The following is a 21,678-nucleotide window of genomic DNA, read 5'->3' as shown; positions in this document are numbered from 1 at the left end:
GCCAAAAAATTACGCGAATGCGGCGCTAAAAAAGTACAAATCGGCCCAGTATCTCAATTTGATATACTATATACAGAGCCAGCTTCCTACAAGCTGCAACCACCACCATCACTTTCATGAACACCTGAGTGGAGCATGGAAAACTGATACAGGACGCTTATTTCCGTATTCCCATTCTGCCTGCACACAGTGCTCATGACCTACCACGAATCGCAGATAACGTCTAAGTGCAACGCTACCATCCACTCTCCTGGGACTAAGGCAGACAAGAATGAGAAAATCAAAATGCAAACCTTGGCTCAGGTCCTGAGGAAGCAATTGATGTCCCGAAGGTCTAGGATAGGACATTTTCAGCACCAGAAAGTAGCGGGAATAAGGACAAGGGCTTAACCACCACAACCTACTTCTGGCACAGGGACTTTCTCTATGGCTCCCTCGGCCAAGAGAGCTGCGACTTCCTGGCAGAGAAGTGCCAAATGATCCTCCTGAAAATAGCTGGCTGATGGAGGCATGGCTGATTCGAAGGGGAAGGAGTAGACCTTTTGAACTTTCTGAAAAACCCACTTGTTCATAGAGATGGATTCACAGTGGGGCAGCTCATGGCCAATCCTGCTGCCAACTGGTTTGGAGAGAGGGGATGAACTAGGAGGGTTTGGAGGCTGCAGTGGGGGCAGGGGTGGACTGTGCAGACCTCTGGTTCCCTGTCCCGCGTCCCCGGCCACACATCGGCTGAATAGCATGGACGGCATGGTGGCTGGGTTGGAGATGCAACAGGGTGCCCCTTCCGTGGCCACAAAAGGGGCAAAAGGAGGAATGTTGGTAGCGGGGGCAGTGGAAAGGCCAAGAGACCGTACCGTAGCCCGGGAGTCCTTGAACCAAGGCCGGGTCCGCTTTGATGGCTTCCATCTCTTTTATGGACATGCCCTTTGTCTTCAGAGACTGTTGGACATCCCCCCAAAAAACAGAAGAAGTACACAACCAGGCATGGCATCTCAAGGCCACCGTCGTCGCAACCGATCTGCCTAGAGAGTCGGTTGTGTCCAGCTCACATCGGATCGCCGCATCGGTGCCAGCATGGGACACAATAGCACAGACCTCCTCCGGTATCTGTGGGATACGATGGCGCAAATTCTGCCGCAAAGAGTGGGTATAGCAGCCCAAAAGGCATGCAGTGTTCACAGACCGCAGTGCAAGACTGGAGGAAGAAAACATCTTCTTCCCAAATAGGGAATCAAAAAGGCTGGAACTATCTGGGGGTGCAGAAGGGAATGCGCCCAAGGAAGAGGAAGCCTAGATGACAAGACTCTCAGGTGTGGGGTGTTGGGACAGGAATTTAGGGTAGTTTGGGGGGGGCCAATGGCGGCATGCGATAGTCTTATTCACAGAAGCCCCAGCATTGGGTTTGGACCAAGTACCCAAGAGGACATCGGTGAGGGCTTCATTGCATGGAAGAAGAGGCTCAGATGTGGAAGCCCCTGGCTAAAGCAAATCCGTCAGGAATTTAGACCTGACCTGAACAGTAGGCAGCTCAACGATGAGGACCTCAGCCACCATACTGACCACCACAGAATAAGTCGCTCCCTCCACCGTAGCCACTGTATGAGGAGGCAGCATGCCAGTGTCTGGGCACAGGTGTTGGCCTGGACACTTTACCAGGATGACACTAATTGTGACTAGAGTTCATAATCAGGGACCCCTCCAATCCTTCCCAAATTCGTACCCATAAGAAAAAGGGTCCAAAACCGACCTGGGGTGAGCAGGCCCCATCAAAGACGGAACAGGGTCGGCCAACGGCGCCTCTGACTCAGATGTCGACCCGATCCTCATCCCCGATGACTCTATGGTGGTCTCAGTGGTACAACCGGCGTCGGTGCGGATCCACAGGGGACCTCGGTGGCTGGAGTCGAAGGCACTGGCGCAGAATCCGGGCCCCAGGGGTTCAGTCAGGGGACCTTCGAAGGTGTCGTATCGGGGTCGGCCTGCCCAAAAATGAGGTGCATGGCCTCATAAAACTCCTCAAATTTGGCAGGGGTTGCTCCGGCTCCCGCAAATTTGGGAAAGCGCGGAGAGGACCCAGAAACAAGCGTCGGCACTCCTCCTGTCTTTGATGCGACACTGAGGCCTCAGGCTCCAGATGAGCAACTGGGTGAGGTCAAATGGTGATGGGACCACTTTGACTTCTTCTTCTTACCTGGGGCCAAAGACTTGGAGGAAGAATGGTGATGGCTCCGCAAGTGGTCTCGAGACCTTCCCCTCGAGCAAGACCGGGACCTAAGCAGGGTTGAGCACTGGGCCACCAGGAGCTTGATTGAGGGACCTCTCCCTCAAGGCCATTGGGTGCGTGGCCCAGCACTCGTAGCACGACTTTGTGGTGCTTGGAGTGCGCCAACAACCCAAACGGACCGAATGGTGATCCGTGACTGACATCATGCGGTGACAGTCCTCACACGGCTTCAAACAGGACTTCGGGGTACATCCTCGACGCACCAAATTTCTCATAAAAACTCGACAAAACGGTCAATGGCGGTCAAAAAGAGACCAAGGTAGCTTTTCTCCGGATCAGCGCATGGCACTGAAAGAAAAGAGCATCATCGCGCAGTGACGTCGGTTGTCTATATACTACTCCCGATATCATCACGGTGACTATGACACCAACGACGCCCACGGAGTCGAACGACGCCACCTACCGACGTGCAAGGGTATTGCTTGAAGAAAAATCTCTGGATCCAGTCAGAGACTTCTAGTTGCAGATTCCACACCTTAGAACTTCCCCCATGCATCAATCAGTTATAAAAATACTCATCTTTATTTTAAAGACATTTATTCTGGCCTAATATTGCGAAGAAGAGATCTGATTGAGTTTGTCCATATATATTAAGAACAGTTAACGTTATTTATAAGTAATTTTACACACGATATTCCATCTACCTTCGGAATCATTTTCTTGAGACACAGCAATACAATTCTACTTTTTGTGACATAAAACAAATCCATTTTTCTGAGTAGAGGTGAGAGAAACTAAAACTGACCAACCAATTTCACTTAAGTTTTAATGCCTCCTTTTCTGTAAAATGAGTCTCTTGCAAAAGCACTAAATCTGGATTGTAAGAGGCAAGGTGAGATAATCCTGTGAAAAGACAGAGAATCTTAACAAATCCTTTCACATTCCAAGATATTACTCTCAATTATTGCATTCTTGAAGGCCGTGTAGTTCTATATTTATTTCCTGTTGGTTACATTCAAAGACTAAAAAACTTTCAAGAATAGGAAAAAAAAGTGGAATAGAAAAAGAGGAGAATACCGGAAATAAGAAAAAGAAAAAAGAAAAGAGTAAATGGGAGGGAAAGGGAATTGAATGCAGTGAGAGATGACAGTACATGTCAAACGACGACTGAACAACGTACCTTTTAGGAAACAACAATCCTCATTTCATTCTTAACACACAGGAGAAAGCTCGACCAACACGAAGAAATGGCCCACATCAGAACCTCACATGGGAGCATACGGGACACGAAGACATGAGAGACCACGATGTTCTGGAAAGAGAATAAAGAAATATGGTTGAATCAGCAATAAACATTACTCTTGATCCAAATGTTTTAGATTAATACGCATTAAAGACCATCAAAACGAATTGAATATTGATTCTAATTGACATTGCAGACCCCTCAACTTCAAGTCTGTTGAGTGAGAATGGATACATTTTCTGAGGTCTGCAGGATCTTCAAAAGAGGAAGTGTTATTCTGAAATGTAACTAAAAGTGCAAGGATGAAACAAACCATATCTTGCACTTAAAGAGCGCAATGAAGGACGAAGATCAAGAAAATCCTTTCTACGTTTAGCAGTGTCAGAAGACACATCTTGGGTTAAAAATAATTTAGCTCCAGACCATATAAGCTGCTTTTTCATTTTGACAGCATTTAAAACTTGTAAAAGATCCGTGAACTTAAAAAATAAAACGATTACACCCTGAGGTCTTGTTGGAGCAGAGGAAGAAGTGAGCCGGGGGCCCAACCGATGGGCTCGTTGAATAATCAAAGTAGAAGTTGAAGGTAGATCCAACAGTTTTGGTAGAAAGGAAGTGAAGAAAGAAACTGGATCTCTCCTTTATTTCTATGTGGTCTTCCAGAGGGCATTAGACTCCATAACTTAGGTTTGTTTTCAAGATCTTCACCATGTTCCTTCAACATTAAGACGTCTTTCTCTAGAGATGCAATTCGAGAAGCGGATTCCTGTATAGTGCTGACACTTGGTCCTCTATGGAATCTAGGATGAATTTGGTGGAACAATTTATCATCCAAATTTTGAATGCAAGCATTAGTTTCCTCAATAAATGGTTGCAATGCCCTGATTTCCTCCAGTATATTATCTAGATAAACCGGAGATGTATACTCCGGAGGGGAAGGGGTGTCACGTTTATGCCTTTTATTTGCCAAAGACGACAATAACGACTTTGAGGATAGAAATATAGAAGTCGTTGGATGAGGAGAATTCACTTGAGCCATGTCAGCAGGAGAAATTAAAGCCTTCATCAAAGGAATCATAAAAGGGTGATCCAAATCCAAGATAATATTAGAGGGAGCGTTATTTATGGGAAAAAGCAAGAAATTGTTGTAACTTCTTCAAATTTGACAGTATATATCTGAAGCAAATGACGTGAAAGACAGAACTGAGTTGGGGGTCTTGTTGGTTTGAGAGAAAAGGACCAAAGATCCCCGAAAATAATGATTTATCCAAAAATGCACAGTGTAATTCCAAGAAAATCAGAGAAATAGATATTTAAAGGATGAATACTTATTTAAAATGTAAAAAGGGTAAAAAAATGATGGAGGAACATAAAAGCCAGAGAGTTAAGAGAGGAAAAAGGCATTCTCTCAGTTGACCTTCACAGCAGGGGCAGAACGAAGAGATTACAAAGAAGCTCTAGTCTCAGTATTTTCATCAGACTTTCACTTAAACGCAATTGTTATATTGGTACTTGTAAGGAAATGCCTCCTTGGCATGGTTACCCCCTGATTTTTTACCTTTGGTGATGCTAAGTTATGATTGGTGCTAGGGCCTGGTTAGCAGAGTACCAGCACACTTACAGTTTAGGGAAAGAACACTGAACCTTTGCTTCCACAATTGGCACAGCCCTGGCACTCAGATAGAGACCTTCCTTGGCATCAGGGCCCATGGTACCAGGGGTACCAGTTACAATGTCTCTAAGGGCTGCACCATGTCTTATGCCACCCTGGGGACCCCTCACTCGCACAATGCCTCACAGCTTGTGTATGTGCTGTGCTGGTGGGGAGAAAAAGACTAAGTTGACATGCCACTCCCCTCAGGGTGCCATGCCAACCTCACACTGCCTGTGGCATAGGTAAGTCATCCCTCTAGCAGGCCTCACAGCCCTAAGGCAGGGTGCACTATACCACAGGTGAGGGCATATGTGCATGAGCACTATGCCCCTACAGTGTCTGTCAAACACAAGGTCTGGGAGTTTAAGCAAACCTTAGACAATATACTCTTATAGCTACCCTGCACTTACAAACTCCACAGTTCCATAATGGCTACACTGGAATCTGGGAAGTTTGGTATCGAACTTCTCAGCACAATAAATGCACACTGATGCAATTTACAATAGAGATGCCCCCTGAATACCAATCTGACTTCTAGTGTGGGGCTGACCAGTTTCTGCCAGCCTGCCACAACCAGACGAGGTGCTGACCACATGAGCAGAGTGCCTTTGTGTCACTCTGTGGCCAGGAACAAAGCCTGCACTGGGTGGAGGTGTTTCTCACCTCCCACTGGAGGGACTAACACCTGGCGGTGGGCCTCAAAGGCTCACTCCTTTTGTTACAGCACTACAGGGCATCCCAGCTAGTGGAGATGCCCGCACCTCCGGCCACTGCCCCCACTTTTGGCGGCAAGTCCAGGGAAGATAATGAGAAAAACAAGGAGGAGTCACCCACCAGTCAGCTCAGGGCACCTTAGGGGCAGTCCTGAGGTGACCCCTGCCGTTAGAAATCCTCCATCTTAGTTTTGGAGGATTCCCCCAATAGGATTAGGGATGTGTGTCCCCCTCCCCACTGGGAGGAGGCACAAAGAGGGTGTAGCCACCCTCCAGGACAGTAGCCATTGGCTAATGCCCTCCCAGACCTAAACACACCCCTACATTTAGTATTTAGGGGCACCCCAGAACCCAGGAAATCGGATTCCTGCAACCTGAACTAAAGAAGGACTGCTGACCTACAAGCCTGCAGAGACGACGGAAGACGACAACTGCTTTGGCCCCAGCCCTCCCGGCCTGTCTCCTGACTCAAAATCCTGCAACCAGCAACAAATCCAACAGGGACCAGCGACCTTTGAAGCCTCAGAGGACTGCCCTGAATCCCAGGACCAAGAAACTCCTGTGATCAGTGGCTCTGCTCAACAACTTGCAACAAACTTTAAAGTTGTAGAAAAGTTGCAAGACCTCACTCTTCCGCCGGAAGCCTGAGACTTCACACTCTGGATCTCGAGCCGGGGGCGTCGGGTGCAGAGAACCAACACCTTAGGGAGGGCTCCCCGACGACTGCGACCCCGTGGGTAGCCCGAGACAACCCCCCTGGACTGATGCCTGCAGAGAGAATCCAAAGGCTCCCCCTCACCACGACTGCCTGTAACAAGGGACCCGACGCCTGGACCAAGCACTGCACCCGCAGCCCCCAGGACCAGAAGGAACCGAACTTCAGTGCAGGAGTGACCCCCATGCGACCCTCTGGCTAGCCCAGGTGGTGGCTGACCCGAGAAGCCCCCCTGTGCCCTGCACCGCTAGAGTGACCCCGGGTCCCTTCATTGAAACCAATACAAAACGCGATGCCGGCTTTGCACCCTGCACCCAGCCGTCCCTGTGCCACTGAGGGTGTGTTTTTTGTGCCTTCTTGTCCCCCCCCCCCCCAGTGCTCTACAAAACCCCCCTGGTCTGCCACCTGAGGACGCGGGTACTTACCTGCTGGCAGACAGTCGCCTATGGAGAACAGGGGCGCTCCGGTTCAAATGTGTTTTGGGCACCTCTTTGACCTCTGCACCTGACCGGCCCTGAGCTGCTGGTGTGGTAACTTGGGGGTTCAAGGCAACCCCAAACGGTGGGCTGCCTATGCCCAGGAACGGAGACTTGTAAGTGTCTTACTTACCTCACAATCTAACCAATACTTACCTCCCCCAAGAACTGTTGATTTTTCCACTGTGTCTACTTTTAAAATAGACCAATAACATATACACTTTTAGTTAAAATGGCAATAAGCTATTTCAAAGTTCCTAACTTACCTGTGTGGAGTACCTTGCATTTCATGTATTTACTTCAATTTATTTTTAGAACCACAAGTTCAAGATTTAAGAAAATATATTTTTCTATATAAAAAATATTGGCCTGGAGTTAAAGACTTGTGTGTGTACAACAAATGCTTGAGTGTGTGTTCCTCATTTATTGCCTAACACTACACTCTGATAAGCCTACTGGTCGACCACACTACCACAAAATAGATTGTGCACACTTAGATAATACCAATGCTCTTACCTCTAATTTTGCCACTGAGTCCAAGGGTTCCCCTATCTCTTACTTTGAGATAGTATATACAGAGCCAACTTCCTACAGTACTTTTGAAACATTTTCTTTATTTGTTCTAATATCATGTCCCTCTTATCAAATATACTAGAGGCATGAACGAATAAAACGCTCTGGGTCCTAAATCACGAAGCTGTCTTCTCTTGCAAGCCCAAAATGACTATTGCTATTCCCCAAAAATATTTTTGCACCTAAAAAATATATTACTTCCCCAGAGGTTAACCTGAGTAGATAGCCTCCTGTTGGAGCGGTGAGGGCGTTCTGGGGTGCACTCGCCTAAGATTTTGGAAGATAATGAGATAATAATGTTTGTGTGAATGCGCTTATATCTAAAAGACAAGTCTCTTCATTGTTTTCTTCTGACAGGATTTCACTTGTGATTCTATCTTTATTCATTGATGTTTTACAGGTTATTAAATGTAAGGCAGCAGTTACCTGGGAGCCTAGGAAACCTTTTGCCATTGAAGTGATTGAAGTTGCCCCACCGAAGGCACATGAAGTGCGCATCAAGGTAAAGATGTTTATAAACAAACTTTAGGAGAGCTAATAGGTCTGACTTTGAGTGCATAGATGGATATCTATACTCCATTACCCATCACCAATGCACTCATTTGCACATATTGTCAGTCATGCACTCTTATAGTCATCAATTTATTCATTCTTGCATTCACCTACTTGCACACACACAATCACCCCCCCCAAAAAAAAAGAAATCACCAGTTAAATAGCTGTGACTCATAACTGAAAATAACTCCTATTAACTATGCCAATGCTTGTTGTAATGGCCACATATGTAATATGTTTAGTGTACAAACTTACACACAGTGGCACTCAAATCCATGCAGACAATGCACAGATGCATACAAAAACAAATATACACATGGCACATACAGTTGGACACCACATATATTGATTGCATGTGTACCATGTGCCAGACACACAGTTGGATGCATGGCTGTGTGGCAGTATGTGAGGATGAATGGATAGGTGGATGGCAGGGGGTGCAGACAACGGTGATGGTTAGATGAATGCTTGGTGTAGGTTCATGGACTTACTTGAGTTAGGGTTAGCTCTCACAAAACAGGCGTACCATACAGCTGCCTTGAAAGCTTCCTAAACCCACGGGGCAGATCCAGCAAAGGCAGCAGCAGTGGCGGCATCCATCTTACGTAGAGCGGGATCAGAACAACCGTATAAGCTTCTTTAAACACAATGACAAATACTGCCAGATGCAATCAATACAATTGCACACACTGCACAGGCTAATTAGCATTGTTACTAATTTACCCACTTTTATCTTTTGGTTTAAATCCTGCGTGCATTGTGGACATGTGTAAAGATTCATCTATTCACAAAAAACGCAAGGAATCAGTATTAATCATCTTACGCTTATTCAATGGTCGCTCAATGTTTCCTGTCTAGATTAAATTTCGAAGGTTTAGGAGAATGCAAGTTAGCTTGAAACAAAAGACATGCTTAAGCATTATCATTCTGCGCTCGCACACTTGCTAATGACAATTTGATAAGGGCCTCATATGTTGTTGACAGCTGGGATACTCCATCCTCTAAATATCATGGAGCACAAGGATTGGTGAATATATCCACAGCCTTTGACACTGTGGATTACCCCGCTTGGCATCCCTCTCTGCAAGTCTGAGGCATTACGTTCCCTGCTTCACAGTGGCATAGACCCGATAGAATGAGTAGGTGGGGAGTCATTTTTTTTATTTTTTATAAATGTTCATATGTTGATCAACATATAACATTACCCTTTCACCACTGATTTTTGGGAAAAGTCCCAGAGTTTAATGCTTTGCGCACCACTAACCTGGGTAACCAGCACTGGAGACCTAAAGTACAAGTTACTTTCCTTTGGTAACGATATATTCTAGTTGCAGATATGTCTCTACCAGATTCCTTACCTTAGAATATTCCTCCAGGCCCCAGACTGGATCCAGAGATTTCTTTTTCAAGCAATACCCTTGCGCATCGGTAGGTGGCGTCGATCGACTCCGTGGGCGTTGTTGGCGTCATCGTCGCAGTGATGATGTCAGGAGTAGTACATTGCACTGAGGCGGCGTCTGGCGTGGAGTGACGTCAAAGTCATGAAAAGAAACAAAGTACAGCTCTGGTGCACCAATCTCAGTGTTCTTCACGGCTCTAAGGCCCTGAATGCGGATGCCGTGTCCCTACAAATCAGTTCTCAAGTGGGGTGAATGGGTGGGTCGTAAGGAACGTGCAACTAGAATATGTCTCTACCAGATATTTTGTTACCGAATGTAAGAACTAGTTGCAGATTCCTATCAGATGTACAAGAAGTTTCTTACCATAGAATGGATACCCTCGGAGGTGGAAAGCGAACCAAGATCATACTAGAAAGTCCTGCAGGACCGAACGACTAAAGTAGCTGTCCCGACGGACCTGACTGATCGGGCAGTAATGTTTAGTAAATGTGTGCAAGGATGCCCACATAGCTGCCTGTCAGATATCCAGTACAGGAACTCTGCTGCTTCCACTGCATTTGCACGCGGTCGCTCTGGTGGAATAAGCATGCAAGCCCTCAGGGGTTTACTTCTTTTCATCAAGATGTACTACCCTTTGGTCAAGAAGCAACCATCGAGAGATGGTATGTTTTTGCACCGCCTTCCCTTTCTTCGCACCAACATATCCAACAAAGAGTTAATTGCACTAAAGATTTCTGGGTGGACGATCGGATCCAAAAAGAGCATTGGTGTTCTATCTCAGACAGTGGAGTCCCCCTTTTCCTCATGAGAAGGATGTAGAAGTGCGTAAAAAGTAGGCAAGGTGATGGACTGGCCTACATGAAAAGGTGTAATGACCTTGGGAAGGAAGGAAGCCTTGTCTGCGCACCCTGACAAAGTGGTGTTGCAGACTAAGTATGGGGGCTTTGAATGAGCTTCAGATTCTTTCTTCACTCTGTTTTTCTTGTTGCCATTACTTCTGCTTGCAGTCTTGAAAGTAAGGAGCCGTAATGGATAAATGTGCATCAGCTCAAAGAGCGTACACATTAAGAAAGTAAGTACAAGATTGAGGTCCCACTGAAGCATGATAAATGGAGTGGGAGGAAACAAATGGGTGAGACCTTTAAGTCTCCTATTGTCAATTGATTCCTTAAGGGTTATTTATCGGCTATTTTGGCCTTACTTTGGACACCCTTAAAGCGTGAAGGCTGATCAGGTAACCTAAGCAGAGCCCTGCTGGGCTAAAGAAAGAATGAACAAAAGAACCTCAAGTAGAGGAGCAGAGAGGGGATCAACAGATTTGTTAGTGTGCACAACTTCCTACAGAATACCATTTCTTACTTTGGCTCTGTATATACTATTTCAGAGTCCAAGGGATCCCCTTAGTGGCAAAAGTAGAGGTAAGATAGAGCATTAGATTTATCTATTTTGTGGTAGTGTGGTCGAGCAGTAGGCTTATCAGAGGGCATTTTTAAGCATTTGTTGTACACACACAGGCAATAAATGAGGAACACACATTCAAAGACTTACTCCAGGCCAATACGTTTTTATATAGAAAAATAAAATAAACTAAGAAAATATAAGAAACACAGGTTCACGATTTACATTTAATACTTTGAATGAAAGCAATATCACATACAAAGTTCCTAAAGTATCTAAGTGAAGTACCTTACATTTAGTCTTTGTAAAAATGGCAATAAGCTATTTTCAAAGTGGACACAGTGCAAAAATCAACAGTTCCTGGGGGAGGTAAGTAAAGGTTAGTTTTGGAGGTAAGTAAAACACTTACAAGTCTCACTTTTGGGGCATAGGCAGCCCACCGTTGAGGGTTCAAGGCAACCCCAAAGTTACCACACCAGCAGCTCAGGGCCGGTCAGGTGCAGAGGTCAAGGAGGTGCCCAAAACACATACCTGCTGGCAGACTGGAACCGGAGCACCCCTGTTCCCCATAGGCGCCTAAGTACCTGCGTCCTCGGGGGCAGACCAGAAGTGTTTTGTAGAGCACCAGGGGGGACACGAACAGGCACACAAAGTACACCCTCAGCGGCACAGGGGCGGCCGGGTGCAGTGAGCAAAGCAGGCGTCGGGTCTCAGGTAGGAATCAATGGAGGGACCCGGGGGTCACTCTAGCGGTGCCGACAGGCACAGGGTGGGCTTCTCGGGACAGCCACCACCTAGGCAGAGGGTCACCTGGGGGTCACTCCTGTGTTGAAGTTCGGTTCCTTTAGGTCCTGGGGGCTGCGGGTGCAGTGTTGGTTCCAGGTGTCGGGTCCCTTGTTACAGGCAGTCGCGGTCAGGGGGAGCCTCTGGATTTTCTCTGCAGGCATCGCTGTGGGGGCTCAGGGAGGTCGTCTCTGGTTACTCACGGGCCCACAGTCGCCGGGGAGTCCTCCCTGAGGTGTTTGTTTTCTGCAGGTCGAGCCGGGGGCGTCGGGTGCAGAGTGTGGAGTCTCATGCTTCCGGCGGGAAACGTGCAGTCTTTGAAAGTTGCTTCTTTGTTGCAAAGAAGTAGCTGGTTTTGAACAGGGCCACTGTTCACGGGAGTTTCTTGGTCCTGTAGTCCAGGGCAGTCCTCTGAGGCTTCAGAGGTCGCTGGTCCCTGTTGGATGCATCGCTGGAGCAGGTTTTTGAAGTTGGAAACAGGCCGGTAGGGCTGGGGACAAATCAGTTGTCGTCTTCCTCCTTCTCTGCAGACTTGTAGGTCAGCAGTCCTTAGTTCAGGTTGCAGGAATCTGATTTCCTGGGTTCTGGGGTGCCCCTAAATACTAAATGTAGGGGTGTGTTTAGGTCTGGGGGGTAGTAGCCTATGGCTACTGTCCTTGAGGGTGGCTACACCCTCCTTGTGCCTCCTCCCTGAGGGGAGGGGGGCACATCCCTATTCCTATTGGGGGAATCCTCCAAAATCAAGACGGAGGATTTCTAAAGGTAGGGGTCACCTCAGCTCAGGACACCTTAGGGGCAGTCCTGACTGGTGGGTGACTCCCCCTTGTTTTTCTAATTATCTCCTCCAGTGTTGCTGCCAAAAGTGGGGGCAGTGGTTGGAGGGGCGGGCATCTCCACTAGCTGGGATGCCGTGGGGCGCTGTAACAAAGGGGGTGAGCCTTTGAGGCTCACCGCCAGGTGTTACAGTTCCTGCCCAGTACAGGCTTTGTTCCTGGCCACAGAGTGACAAAGGCACTCTCCCCATGTGGCTAGCAACATGTCTGCAGAGAAGAAGGAAGACAACAGGCCAGTAGGGCTGGGGCCAAATCAGTTGACTCCAACTTCGAAAACCTGCTCCAGCGATGCATCCGACAGGGACCAGCGACCTCTAGTCCAGGGCAGTCCTCTGAGGCTGCAAAGGACCAAGAAACTACAGTGAACAGCTGCCCTGTTCAAAACCAGCTACTTCTTTGAAAGTTGCTTCTTTGTTGCAAAGACTGCATGTTTCCCGCAGGATACGTGAGACTGCACCCAACTGCCCGGCTCGAGATCCAGAGTGTGAAGAGAACAAACATCACAGAGAGGACTCCCCGGCGACTGCGAGCCCGTGAGTAACCAGAGACGACCCCCCTGAACCCCCACAGCGATGCCTGCAGAGAGAATCCAGAGGCTCCCCCTGACCGCGACTGCTTGGTTCCAGGCGTCAGGTCCCTTGTTACAACACTGCACCCGCAGCCCCCAGGACCTGAAGGAACTGAACTTCAACGCAGGAGTGACCCCCAGGTGACCCTTTGCCTATCCCAGGCGGTGGCTGTCCCGAGAAGCCCCCCCTGTGCCTGCCTGCACCGCTGGAGGGACCCCCGGGTCCCTCCATTGATTCCTACCTGAAACCCGACGCCTGCTTTGCTCACTGCACCCGGCCATCCCTGTGCCTCTGAGGGTGTACTTTGTGTGCCTTCTCATGTACCCCCCGGTGCTCTACAAAACCCCCCTGGTCTGCCCTACGAGGACGCAGGTACTTACCTGCTGGCAGACTGGAAAAGGAGAACCCCTGCTCCCCATAGGCACCTATGTGTTTTGGGCACCTCTTTGACCTCTGCACCTGACCGGCCCTGAGCTGCTGGTGTGGTAACTTTGGGGTTGCCTTGAACCCCCAACGGTGGGCTGCCTATGCCCCAAACTTGAGACTCTAAGTGTTTTACTTACCTCCAAAACTAACCTTTTCTTACCTCCCCCAGGAACTGTTGATATTGTTTTTATTCAAAGTGGACACAGCTTATTGCAATTTTTACACTATTTTCAAAGACTGCAAAAATCATGTAAAGTATTAAGTGAAGTACCTTACATTTACAAAGTTCCTAAAGTATCTAACTGTAAATCTTGAACCCATGGTTCTTGTAAAATATCTTTCCTTAGTTTATTTTAATATAAAAACCTATTGGCCTGGAATTGTCTCTGAGTGTGTGTTCCTCATTTATTGCCGGTGTGTGTACAACAAATGCTTAACACTACCCTCTGATAAGCCTACTGCTCGACCACACTACCACAAAATACAGCATTAGAGTACAAGGGTTCCCCTTAGAGGTAAGATAGTGTGCACACAGAATTATTTACTTTTGCCACTATTTCTTACTTTGAAATAGTATATAGAGCCAACTTCCTACAGGTCGTTTCATGGACCAAGAGCTACCTTTCTGCCAAATTTGCTGTAATTAAATAAAACATATACAACACATAAATGTACTGGTAAAGTATTCTCCTGGGCTAAACAATCTATCTTCAAATGATACACAGGGGGTTGCCTAAGGTGCTTTCTAAGTATCTTTCCCGTATAAGCCAAGCAACATGTAGATACTTGGTGACCCTAATTACTGCAGTCCAATACCAGGGAAGTGGTAGTATTCTTAGGTCCACCTCATACTGCCTAATGCCTAGCAGTTTACACAGTGATAACAATATCCTCTTCTTACGGGGAAGCATATAGGTATTAAGTAGGAGAAAGTGGGACGTACTCTCCAGAGCAAGCCTATGAGTCAGGCAAAGGTCGGGCACAACCTGGTTTAAATCCCAGGTAGCAGTGAAACTAAGATTCATAGATCTCGTAGGCTGGGCCTATTTTGTAGTCGAACTTGAACAGATATTGGGTCTCCTGCCAAAGTAGCTGTACTTATCAGTTAAAATTAGAATAGGCAGTCTAAGATTACGATTCCCTTCCTGTCTTACAATGCTTGATCTCCTCCCTACAAAGATGATCTCTAATCAATTGCTTAGATGTAACATCAGCTTTAAGATAGACCTCCACCCACTCTGGGATAACCCAGATTAAACCTAACGTGTAGAACATAGTATTGATATATACCAAACCAGGCGATTTTTAAGTGTCTCCTGAAGCCTAAAAGTTCCCTGCGAAGATATCTGTAAGATTCTAGTTCTTCAAGAGACCAGAGGGGATACGAAAACAGGAAAGGTCTTAATTGAGAAGTGAACGAAATCTGGTATAGGCCCACATTTCGCTGTTGTGGAAGTCGGGGCATACTTTGGTGGAAAATAAGTTTCTTAGCGCTCTAGTTAATTTCCCACAGAGTGAGCTCATTGCTTTATATGGCACTGAACTATGGAGCCATGAAGGTGACATAGTCTAAATTTGACTTTGTAAATATAAAAACTGCAGGGGAAAGCTTTCTAGATTTGGTTCTCATAATCATCTTAATAACCGCAACTACTATCTGCTGCAGTTTTAGTACACTTGCGTATTCAAAACTACAACCAAAATTGAGGGATACATTCACTCCCAGATACAAAGTGTTACTGTACAGGGCACGCTACTTGCACAGGGTGATTCTGGGTCTCACCGCCCTATAGGGGTTAATATTGCCAAAACCAAATTGATAGCACTTAATTCCAAACCAAAGCAATTTAAAATAGGTACAGCTAAAATCTGACTGTAAGCCTGCAGAGGTTTTTGAAATAAATGGGGTGACTGACGACTTCCCAAGCAAACGATGCTTGGAAAACAAAGAAACTTTTCCTGTAAATCACAACCTGGCACAAAGTGTTGGAGCCAGGACGCATCTGTATGCCTTTTTCAATTTTTACGAGTGAGGTGGGAGCTCAGTGATTCCTTAATCATAAGGTTCCAAGAAGATAATCAAGCACAGTTAAAATATGAGCCGGGACTCCCACCGTGTGTAGCGCATCCCAGAGTTTGTGGTGGGGACCAGGTCAAATGCGGGTTTTTAAATCTACCAAGGTAACATGCAAGTGGCCCTTCCCTAGTCCAACGGTTTTCCAGTAAATTATACTGCAATTCAATGCATGGTCAAGTGTGCTGGTTTTTGGTCTGAATCCCGCCTAATTCTCAGACTTCATACGTAAAATGCCCAAAAAACATAATGACAGCGTAGTCCCTTTGACTGATACATTAACAATCATAAGAGAAAGCCGAAGGGGTGTCTCAGTGAGTATTCTGGTACATTGTCATTCGGTCATGCCAACCAATCATGGGGAGGAAACGAATCTCCCAGTTTGCTTGGAAACTGTTGTTTAATTAAGCCATTTCAGTCTCCGTCGTCTTCTTAAACGTAAAGAATGGATTTGAAAATGTTGTGCATTTTACCGTCCTTGTTTTTCTACCATCAAAAAGAACTAACAATAATTGTGCATCTTCAGATGTTTTTAGGAGAATAACTTATTGATCGTAAGAATTTGACTGTTCATAACACCAGCTGTTTCTGTAATCAATTGTAATTGCTTACTGGACTTCATGCTGCTAAAAAGCAAGTGATCGTCTGCTGGGCAGCTGTCTAACCCTTTGAAATTGTACCAAACTATCATAAGGTACAATATTTCTATGTCATATTTGTAAACTAAATTAACCAAAATATTGTATATCATCCCTTTGGAGCGAATAATCTACACCCAATGGAGTGATTTTTTTTAATTATATTTCTTTCAGGTGATATTTTTGCTAACAACATACGGACACAGCCAGTGCTTAATTTGTAAATTAAAGAGTGGCCGGTGCCCAAAGCCCTCCTCTTAACACGCGGCTGCTGCAATTACATTTGTGAACCCAGAATACTGAGGCAGCATAATCCTGAAGCTATCTCGAGCCTCTTCAATCCATATAAAGCCACTCGCTGCCCCTTCAGATCACTCTTGAGCTGTTTTCTCCCTTTGTGACGCTTTTTTGTTTTTTCCTTCCTCGTCTTTGCCATATGTGTCTTTTGCTCGCAGCAAATGCATTAGGCAGATGAACAAGCCCCGGCCCCCAAAAATAAGTGCAGGTGCTCAGCACCGGAAACCACAAGCACAAATTCTGCCTGAACAGCTGTGTCCAGTGCTCAAAGACACAAACAATGTGTGCCTTTTTATCCTCTAGCAATGTTCCTAATACACAGCATTTTTTTTATTGGAAAAAAAAGTTATCGTTCTGTTATTTACTCTGCATTTAGATCGTAGCCAGCGGCATCTGCCGCTCAGATGATCATGTCCTCAAGAACACGTTGTCTGTGACCAAATTTCCAGTCATCCTGGGTCATGAAGGAGCCGGAGTCATCGAGAGTGTCGGTGAAGGAGTGGTTGACTTGAAACCAGGTGCAGACACTTATTAACTTTCAAGTTTGCCAGGTGTTTTGCATATTTTCTATGTTGCTACATGCCATGTTATCAGAATGAAGATTCTAAAAGAATAAATTTGGCATTAAAATAATGTAAACTGTAATTGTTCATGGTATTAGGTAGATTAGACTACCCAAAAACTTTATTTTTGTGTACATTTTTTTATGCAAAACAAGAGTACTATGAACAAATTCCCAAACTCTATTTTCTTATTAATTTAATGAGAACCTGGATGGAAAATATAATTTCTACAAGTGAAGAGTACTTTTGTTGCAAAATGTCATGGAAAAGTACCTTCTTATTGGCATGTTACCCACAATTTCTGCCTGATGTCAGTGTGTTTGACCGGGTTCCTGCTAACCAGGACCCCAGTGCTTATGCTCTCTCTCCTCTAAATTGTGTCATTGCATACTGGTAACCCAGTATTTCAACCCAAATTGGCATACTGGTCACCCTTATAAGTCCCTAGTATATGGTACTTAGGTACCCAGGTGTAGGAAAATGGTTCCTTGTTGCAGTTATCAGGCAAAAAGTGGGTGGATATTGATGCTGACTTGACTAAGAAGTGCATTGGGGCCCTGCTAACCAGGCTCCAGCACCAGTGTTCTTTCACAAGGGACTTATCTGTGTGCCAGGGGTGTGCCAATTGTGAAAACAATGGTACATTTTTAGTGAAAGGTACCAGTGGTACCAGGGGCCCAGTGACCAGGGAAGATCCCTAAGGGCTGCAGCATGTACTCTGACTGAGGGGTCCCAAGGGTGGCAGACTGTGAGGCAGTGTGCATGTGCTTTTTCTCCCCACCAGCACCCACAAGCTAAGTGGACATGGCACTCTCCTAAGAGTGCCATGCCCACCACCCACTGCCTGTGGCATAGGTATGCCACCCCTCTAGCACTAGCAGGCCTTATAACCCTAAGGCAGGGTGCACTATACCACAGGTGAGTGCATAGACACTGGCTTAGCTGCATGAGCACTATGCCCCTACAATTCTTAGACATTGACAAACTCCCAGACCATATACTCTTTATGGCTACCCTGGACTTTCCACAGTTCCCAGTATTCGGTATAACCATTCTGGAAGTTTGGTGTTTGGATTTATTGTGCTGAGAAGTTTGATACAAACACACACTGGTGCCAGTGTGGGATTTTTTGAGAAGTGCACACAGAGGGCATCTTAGAGATGCCCCCCCCCGCATGCCAGCCCAACTGCTAGTGCTAGACAGGCTGGCAGAGACCAGACTAGTCAGCCACTTCCAGTTTTTAGCCACATGGGGTGAGTGCCTTTGTGACCTGGAACAAAGCCTGTCCTGAGTACACAGAGGGAAGGTGTTTCACATCTCCCCCTGCAGGAACTGTAACACCTGGCGGTGAGCCCCAAAGGCTCAAGCCTGGTGTTACAATGCCTCCGGGCATCTCCACTAGCTGGAGTGCCCTAACACAGCCCCCTCTTTTGGCCGCAAGTCTGGGGACATAATGAGAAAAACAAGGAGGAGTCACCCTCTAGCTAGGACAGCCCCTAAGGTGTCGAGAGCTGAGGTGACCCCTTCCTTAGAAAATCCTCCATCTTGCTTTGGAGGATTTAGCCCAATAGGATTAGGGATGTGCCCCCCCTCCTCAAAAGGAGGAGGCACAAGGAGGGTGGAGCCACCCTCAGGGACAGTAGCCATTAGCTTCTGCCCCCCAGCCCTAAACACACCCCTAAATCTAGCATTTAGGGGTGACACTGAACCCAGGAAATCAGATTCATGATGACCTAACAAGAAGAAGGACTGCTGACCTGAAAACCCCGCAGTGAAGATGATGACAACCGCTTTGAATCTGGCCCCAGTCCTACCAGCATGTCTCCAAAGAACCTGCAACAGCAACGCATCTAGTGGGACCAGTGACCTCGGCCGACTCAGGAGTTTCTTGGTCCTTTGGGTTTGCAGGGCAGTTCTCTGTCGACAGCGGCTCTATCCAAAGCAACAAGAAGAAACCATCTTTAAAGGGACTCTCACCTCACTCCTGAAGCGTGAGTCCCCAACACTCGGGCCAAGGGCGTCGGGAGCAGAGAAACCGTGTCCAAACACTAAAGAGAGGACCCCCAGGTGACTCCCATGGCGTGTCCACCCTGAGACAACCTCCCTGCATCCCCACTGTGGCACCTGCAGAGAGAATCCAGAGGCTCCCCCTGACCGTGACTGCCTGGTAACTAGGAACCCGACGCCTGGAATAAGCACTGCACCAACAGCCCCCAGGCCCAAGAGGAACCAACTACCAGTGCAGGAGTGACAAGCAGGCGGCCCTCACTGTTGCCCAGTCGGTGGGTGGCCCAAGAAGCTCCCCTGTGCTCTGCCTGGATTGCCAGAATGACCCCCCCGGGTACCTCCATTCATTTCAATTCTAAACCCGAAACCTACTTTGCACACTACACCATCAGCGGCACAGGGGCGGCCGGGTGCATTTTGTGTGCCTGTTTGTGACTCTCCCAGCGCTCTACAAAACCCCCCTGTTCTGCTCCCCGAGGACGCGGGTACTTACCTGCTAGCAGACTGGAGACTATATGTGCATATGGAACCGTAGCACCCCTAGTTATTTGGGTACCTCTTTGACCTCTGCACCTGACCGGCCCTGTGTTGCTGGATGTTGGGGGTTCAAGTCAACCCCAAACGAAGGGCTGTCTATGCCCGGAGACTGAACTTGTAAGTACAAGTTAGTTTGGCAGGTAAGTAAAGCACTTACCTCTCCCAGGAACTGTTGACTTTTGCAGTGTCCACTTTTAAAATAGCTTATTGACATTTTTGCCAATACTGGGTACATTATGTAAGTTTGGAACTTTGAATGAAAATAGTAAATTGTAAGGTACTTGGCATAGGTATTTACTTAATTGTAGAACCACAAGATTCAGAATTCAAGAAAATAGGTTTTTATGGAGGAAAACATTATTGGCCTGGAGTTAATACATAGGCAGTGTATGTACAACAAATGCTTGTGTGTTCCCATTCATTGCCTAACGCTAGCCTCTGATAAGCCTACTGCTCGACCACACTACCACAAATAGATAATACTAATGCTCTATCAACCTCTATTATTGCCACTAAGGGGAACCGCTGGACTCTATCTCTCACTTTGAGATAGTATATACAGTGTGCACAGAGCCAACTTCCTACAAGGACCTACCAACACTTGCAAGGAAACAAAGATCATTGTTGCTGGCTGGTCAATACTCCCCCAGTGAATAAACATTAGGGCAGATTTAAACGGGAGGGTTAGTGCCCTCAAAGTTATTTTTCGAAAGAGTAGAGTTTGGCAGGCAGACTGTTGTCGGGCATTAATTATGTAAATTATACATTATGGAGAAACTTATCATACACATGAAAGCAATATAGCAGAGAAATCCTTCTCTGACAAAGACTAACAAATAACATTAGTAAGCAAGCCTAAATAAATGTTTCTGTATCATTTATTTTTAATGGACATGTGTATAATATCATAGGAAAAAAATACTATCAAGGTTATACTATATTTCACTAGATGTGCTATTGCTGAAAAGGCAAAAAAATAAGAGATATAGACCATATGATCTCTGAGTCCAGAACCTATCTATGATTCAACACCACATATTGGTTAGTCCAGCAGCACGCTTAGGAGAGCTTCCACCCCAATCACCTTTTACTATCTTAACATGCTGATGCAAGAGGAGGCGTTTCCTGGGGCTGTAGCAGGAACTACCTCGGCACGTGTGGACTCAAGTACCAATCGCTCTTCTTGGATGCAACACAGTTCCTGAAAGAGGCATGCCTTAATGCAATCACAAACTGATTCAAGTGCACTATACGTAACGAAAGCGAAAGTAAATTAAAATACCCCATAAACCATACTAATCATAGTTCAGTTTGCGTGCTGCTAGACTGAAAGTAAGCAAGGCCCTTTAGTTTCCTCTGGATGGACTGGTGAAGATTGGCTGTGATGACGCAGAAATGAAGGTTTTACATTGATTATTGCAGCACTACGTTTTATGCGCTAATAAAGTGTGACTTTAACCGAACTAATAAAGATTGTACGGGGACAAATGTGCCCTCAGAGTAGTTCGCCAACATTTATAAGCGTGCTTTATATAACGTGATGTATTAGAATTGTACTAATCTGACATAACCGTAAACGAGTGTCATGATTTGCTTGTTTGAAATGTTTTAACTTAGCATAACTTTAGTGGAGGCTTCGGCCTAGTTGCCTTGTCTCACGGTTTAGATGCTCGTGTTTTTCTAATGTGCTAATAAAACGTGTATTCTTGCTTGAAGCTGTACTTTTCCAGTGAGATTGGTTCACCTGCTTATCTTTAAGGTTTCGTGCCAGCCTGGCATCTTCTTCTTTGCTCCAAGGTCAATCTGCAGGTGCAGACAATGGAAGCTCTGAAAGTGAGTTAATTGGTAAAATATGTTGCAACTTACGTTCCCGACTCCAAGGATAATGTATGCCTAGGTAGAAGCTTGTGAATTGTTGTTTTTGATTGGACAATTTGAAGCCAACCTATGAACCCTCCAAATCCAGTAGGGTCTTCCATTGAACTGTTTATAAAAACCTG

At 46.2% G+C, this 21,678-nt stretch overlaps 1 protein-coding gene across 1 annotated transcript in view; it reads left to right on the top strand.

The window, feature by feature from the left end:
- Positions 1–21,678, top strand: part of LOC138299795 (alcohol dehydrogenase 1-like) — a 119,220-nt gene that overhangs the window by 34,001 nt on the left and 63,541 nt on the right. Inside the window, exons 2-3 of the mRNA XM_069238358.1 lie at positions 7,999–8,100; positions 16,948–17,089. Coding sequence (XP_069094459.1) covers positions 7,999–8,100; positions 16,948–17,089 — 244 coding nt within the window. The remainder of the gene's footprint in view (positions 1–7,998; positions 8,101–16,947; positions 17,090–21,678) is intronic.

The sequence above is a fragment of the Pleurodeles waltl genome, chromosome 1_2, assembly GCF_031143425.1.
Source record: "Pleurodeles waltl isolate 20211129_DDA chromosome 1_2, aPleWal1.hap1.20221129, whole genome shotgun sequence".
Taxonomy (NCBI): domain Eukaryota; kingdom Metazoa; phylum Chordata; class Amphibia; order Caudata; family Salamandridae; genus Pleurodeles; species Pleurodeles waltl.
The sequence above is the reverse complement of the archived record's forward strand: the minus strand, read 5'-3'. Positions and strand labels throughout refer to the sequence as shown.